This window comes from Silene latifolia, chromosome 11, assembly GCF_048544455.1.
Source record: "Silene latifolia isolate original U9 population chromosome 11, ASM4854445v1, whole genome shotgun sequence".
Classification (NCBI taxonomy): Eukaryota; Viridiplantae; Streptophyta; class Magnoliopsida; order Caryophyllales; family Caryophyllaceae; genus Silene; species Silene latifolia.
The window spans coordinates 4,228,759-4,234,758 of record NC_133536.1 but is presented as its reverse complement, the minus strand read 5'-3'; the positions used below and the strand labels follow the sequence as shown (position 1 = coordinate 4,234,758).

Genomic DNA, 6,000 nt, shown 5'->3' with positions numbered 1-6,000 from the left:
GAACTAAAATAATGGTTACTCACATATATTACATTTAATTAACACCAAATTTGGGAGAGAGTAGAGACGGTCTCTCACTAAGTTATTGAGAAACCAGTCTTTCGAACCTATTTATCTGCTTTTCGTGACCCTTTATTATTGATCGTAACATTAATTAATTCCGATAAATTGATGCTTTATAATAATGTGATAAATTGAGATTAAAGATTGCTCCGTATTGAGCTGACAAAAAAAATTACTCGTACCTGCTAATAATATACGGTGTATATTTAAGGACTTTTTCATTTATGAATTTATACAACAAATAAATTTGTTTGAAAAACCGAAATTTACGACAGAAATTTGTCAAAAATAGAAGCTAAAATCATAATTATGAAACTTTATATTAGAATGAATATATTTTACTTAAAATTCTTTATTTCCAACCCCTTTTATCGATCAAATAACAATTTACTAACTCACACCACACATTTACCTTTGTCTTTGTCAAAACGTACGTGGTACACAATTAGCCAATTTCATGACCCATAACAAATCAAGCAAAGGTTACGCAAAAAACAAATCAAAATCATTCATTAACATCTTAATTCACCATCAACAAAACTAATCATTATTATTATCTAATTAAACAAAACATATAGATAAAAAAGAATCAAATTAAATTTACAAAATGAGCTTGATTGATATCCTTTTTCGGGTAGATCAAATATGCAAGAAATATGATAAATACGACGTTGACAAGCTTAGGGAACTCAATGCCGCCGGCGATGACCCGTTTACTCGTCTTTACGACACTATCGACTCCGAGATCGAGAACGCTATTCGTGTATGATCATGCATATATATAATTACGGAGTAATTTTAAATTGTACACTTATTGTTATGGTTTTTAATTTTGCATGGTCTATGATATGTTTGAATTAATTATGATGAGTTTGTATTAGGAAATTGGGCCATACTAGGCCCGACTACCATTAGGGTTGGCCAAATTAGGGTTAAGGTTCTAGGATGAGAGGTATTATAAATACCCTCACCGTAATCATACATGTAAGTCACATATCAATAATACAAATCCATTTATGCATTCATCTCCCTCCTTATAATCTTAACATGGTATCAGAGCCTCTCGCTCTTGAGACCTAAACCGATTTTCCGCTTCCCGGCCGGAGGGACTAAATGAATTATTGTGCCCTCCGGCGGGAATTTACGAAAGAATAATACTACTATTTTCAAATTGATAATTTCGTTTTAGTTTATTTTATTCAAATTATAATAAGCGTGCGGGCGCATGAATCCTTGCCTAGGAATTCTTAGAACAATTATGATTTCCTTATTTCCCCACTTGCATCATTCTATGGTGTTCATGGCGATGAATTTTTTTTAAGAGGGGTTCAATTCAAAAAATAAAAATCTTCTTTGATATTTGATTTATGGTCTTCATTTCGTTCAAGGTGGTATTTAAATTGACTGGCGAGTTACGCAATTTTAATCACCATGATGGTGGTTCGGATCTATTCGGAGTTCGAAAAACTTAGCGTTCTCCAAACTTTAAAATTAACGGATAATTTTCCGTCTTACAGAAATTTGTTTAGGTTCGATTAGTGTTCCTAACAAATTATTTTGATATTCGACAAGTCCGAAAAACTTAACGTTCTTGTTCGAAGAAATTTTCTGACGAGTTTATACTCGTTTATCTTGCCAACCTTGCGGAAATGAAGACGGAAAATGAAGACGGAAAATGAAGACGGAGAAGTCGTTGAAGATTGATTTTTCTTATTTTGATTTTATTGTAATTCTCCAATCGTAAAGTTCGTACTACGTACTGCCTTTACGATTGCGGGAGGGTATTAGGAAATTGGGCCATACTAGGCCCGGCTACCATTAGGGTTGGCCAAATTAGGGTTAAGGTTCTAGGATGAGAGGTATTATAAATACCCTCACCGTAATCATGTAAGTCACATATCAATAATACAAATCCATTTATGCATTCATCTCCCTCCTTATAATCTTAACAGTTTGATTTTTATTAACGTATAGAAATCGGAGGCGGCCGCGATGGAAATGAACCGGGCCAAGGTGGTTGCGATGAACGCGGAGTTAAGGCGGTCCAAGGCTAGGTTGATGGAAGATGTCGCAAAGTTGCAAAGATTAGCTTATAAAAAGGTCAAGATAACTTTATATAATACTGAATACTCCCTCCAATCCAATCCAAACTACCCATTTGATTTTTTACGGTTTACGAGACGACATTTTGACCACGTTTTTCTTCATTTATTTATATATTATTTTGGTATGTCGTAATTATAATTTTTCGAAACCTCTTTTTATAACAAACGTAAATATGTCAATTTTACGTATAAATTTTAAAAAATTGATAAAATATAATCGATGTCAAAATTTAACAAGGTTGACTTTAAAAAGTGAGTGGGTAGTTTGGATTCGAAGGTTGACTTTAAAAAGTGAGTGGGTAGTTTGGATTCGATTGGAGGGAGTATCAATCTAGCTACAAAACTCAAATATAAGACCGTTTTTTTTTTTTTTTTTTGGTAACGAGGGAACCCGCAGCCGCTACCTTCGGTGCGCACTGGGTAAACCCGCAGGTGTACGTGATAGCCTGCAAACCACGTATACCAGGTAAACCACCCGAATGCTCCACAAGATTTTGCTCTTGGGGAGGCTTGAACCTGGGTCTCCTAGGAATTTCACCCAAGTTTTAACCACTAGACTCCTGACTCCACCCTTGCGGGCCAAATATAAGACCGTTGTATACGTATAACTGTCTCGGTGCATGTTATTATGGCTTCGTTTAATGATGCAATGTTAATAACCTTGCTTAGCTTGTATGTATACAATAGTCTTACACAACAGATTTTAAAAGCGGGATTTTATTTCTTTATGTATACAACGGTCTTACACAAGCTTAATCTCAAATGCGGAACTTTGTAATAATAGGCCAAAGGCATCACAAAGGAGGACATGGTGGCCCGTAGCGATTTGGCAATCGCAATCGGAGAGAAGATTCAACTTATTCCTGATGGAAGTAATGTTGGAGGAAGTGGTGATAAGGCTACTTCAAATCCTAATCATATAAGGTTCGATTTACAAGGTACACGAATTCTTATACAAGATGGTTTTATAATAACCTTATTGTTATTACTTTTATTCTTTTTATTTTTATTATTATTATTTATTTATGTGTTACTGTATGTAATATGTCTCAACTTATCTTAATACTTCCTCCAATTCCATATTTTCTTCCCTTTGTTAGTGGACACGGATATTAAGGAGACAAATAAAATAAGAGAAAAAGAGTTGGGTGGGTTTGGTGATAGGAGAGAGGGATGAATAATTAGGAGTTAAATAAATAATTGTGGGACCAAAATATTAAAGAAATTAATAAAATATGAGTAAAAGGGTTGGTTGAGGTTTGGTGATATGAGAGGGGGATGAATAAAATAATAGTAAAAGTTTACAAAATAAGAAAGAGGAAGAAAACCTGAATAATCCGTTTTAGGAAATAGGGAAGAAAATATAGAATATGAGAGAGTATGAATCAATCTTTGCATAAAACATACTCGAATAAAAATGTGTTACATTCATGTTATTTTGAATTGTATGAATTATTATTTACGCAGTATTTGTTATTTACAGAAGCACACTTAACTGATGAGTTTTTTCAAGATTCCGAAGAGTCTAGTCAATTCAAGCAAGAATATGAAATGCGTAAACAGAAGCAGGTTCGAAAAATATTTTACTCCATATTATATATAATTACCGTCAATATTTGATTATAATATAGCGGAAAATATAACTTACACTAACAAAATTATTTCATAAGGATGAAGGTTTAGACGTTATATCAGAAGGATTAGAGACATTGAAGAATTTGGCTCATGAAATGAACGAGGTTAGACATTTTATATACTTTTTATTTTATTTTATTTTTTGACCTAATAATGATTATTAAACGTTTATTATATATCATACCATGCTAATTACTTATGTTTTTGTTTGATTATTATTTTAGGAATTGGATAAGCAAGTTCCATTAATAGATGAGATTGATACAAAGGTGAGAATAATAACATTGCAACAAGCATGTTTTTTGCACTTTTATTCTTCTATAACGATTGTTTTAATCAAAGGTAAACAATTTGTTGTGTCGGAGGAATTATATATTCGATTAATTTCATATTGTCTTTATTTCAGGTTGATAAAGCTAGATCGGATTTAAGGAATACCAACGTTAAGCTCAAGCATACACTTCACCAAGTATGTCGTAGATTTCCACACTATTTATTTATTTATTATTTATTATTTTACTCGATTAATTTTTTGTTATATTTTGCATAGTGAAATGAAATAATACAATTTTATTGTTTATATGATTAGGTGAGATCAAGCCGGAATATGTGTATTGACATTGTTCTTTTATGTGTAATTTTGGGCATTGCATCCTATCTATACAAGTAAGCTTATTTTCTGAACATAATATTTACAAATTTTATTCAATAGTACTTCTTTATTAAAAAATAAAAACGTAAATAACTAATTAAATAGGAGGGAATATTATTCAACCAATATTACTGCTTCAAAAATGTACAATATTTGGTTATTTGCGAATTTGTGATCAATTCATTATAATTATTCGACTAATTTATATTCATCTCGTTTTTGTAGTGTTTTGAAGTGAACCATCCGAAGATCAATGGGTGCATCGAACCTGATCTTGTTTTTCCACTTATTATTACATCCTACTTTCTAATAAAAACATTTTCTGTTATTATTAAGCAATTCCATTATAAGACCGTCTTTTTATAACAAACCCGTAAAAATACCTACTCGTATATTTAATTTTATCTTCACATAATATATACAAATCGTTATGTTGTATTAGTCCAGATGAAGATAGGACGAAAAGAAGATAATGTAGGTACCTAATAATCCATTATCGTGTTCTTGGTTGCGCATAATTTCAACATTTGATACTCATGTCACCATGTGATTCCAAGACTATTCCTTTAGTCATTCGCCACGTTCACGTCCCACCACAAACACAAAATTAGGATTTCTTGTCCCTCGAAATTAACAAAATCAAACCGACATTCTCCACCTCTCACATTCGAGCCGGAAAAGAGTCCACCTTCTAACCTTTAAATCAAGAATTTGATTGTCATTGAGTTAAAATTTTACCCTTTTGATAGACGATCTGTAATATTATTGTAAGTTTTCAATAAGGTTGGTAGTATGCATGACCTTAAATTGGGTAAGGGCTATCCTTGAACCTAAACTTTGCGTAAAAAAAAAAAAGACATTCGAGCTGGCAGAAGCTAACCTGGTCCGATAATGCGACTCTAACCACTCGTAAATTAGTAAAACCGAAATCGACTCAACTTCAGGTCTCCCAGCCGAACCTAAACCAAAACTATTGTTGTTTGGTGACGCGATCTTGATCTAACCCGGTTAATAACCTAATAACAAATTAACTTAATAATAATTCAAACAAACAATTTTTCTCTTATTAACTATTTTAGCCATATTCATAATAAGTCATCGTAACTTTGTCACTCGTAACGTGATCTAGGCAACATTTATTTTGAATTATTTTCATTTATTTATTTTGATCTAACCCGGTTAATAACCTAATAACAAATTAACTTAGTAATAATTCAAATGAACATACAATTTTTCTCTTAACTATTTTAGTCATATTCATAATAAGTCATCGTAACTTGGTCACTCGTAACGTAGTCCAGGGCTCCAGGCCACACTTACTTTGAATTATTTTCATTTTTGTTCGTTTATTCATTATTCATTCATTCATACATCCATCTATTCGGTTAGACGGAACCGGCCCACCGTAACCAGCAACATCCACTCAGTCACTAGTCATTAGTCACTCCCCGTAACTAACAGCTCACGTACATGAACTTTATATCGTCCATTAAACATTTGTGATATCATATGTGATATAAGACATAGTCATAGACCATAGTACTT

General features: G+C 32.5%; 1 protein-coding gene across 1 annotated transcript; it reads left to right on the top strand.

Annotated features, from left to right (window-relative positions):
- The first annotated feature begins 417 nt into the window (after nt 1–417).
- LOC141610699 (syntaxin-72-like) lies at nt 418–4,896 on the top strand. Its single transcript, XM_074428918.1, has 9 exons — nt 418–826; nt 2,038–2,163; nt 2,953–3,106; nt 3,652–3,737; nt 3,839–3,907; nt 4,028–4,072; nt 4,210–4,272; nt 4,393–4,469; nt 4,681–4,896. The coding sequence occupies exons 1-9, from the start codon at nt 671–673 to the stop codon at nt 4,691–4,693; spliced, it is 789 nt and encodes a 262-aa protein (XP_074285019.1). The 5' UTR covers nt 418–670; the 3' UTR covers nt 4,694–4,896.
- The last annotated feature ends 1,104 nt before the right edge of the window (nt 4,897–6,000 follow it).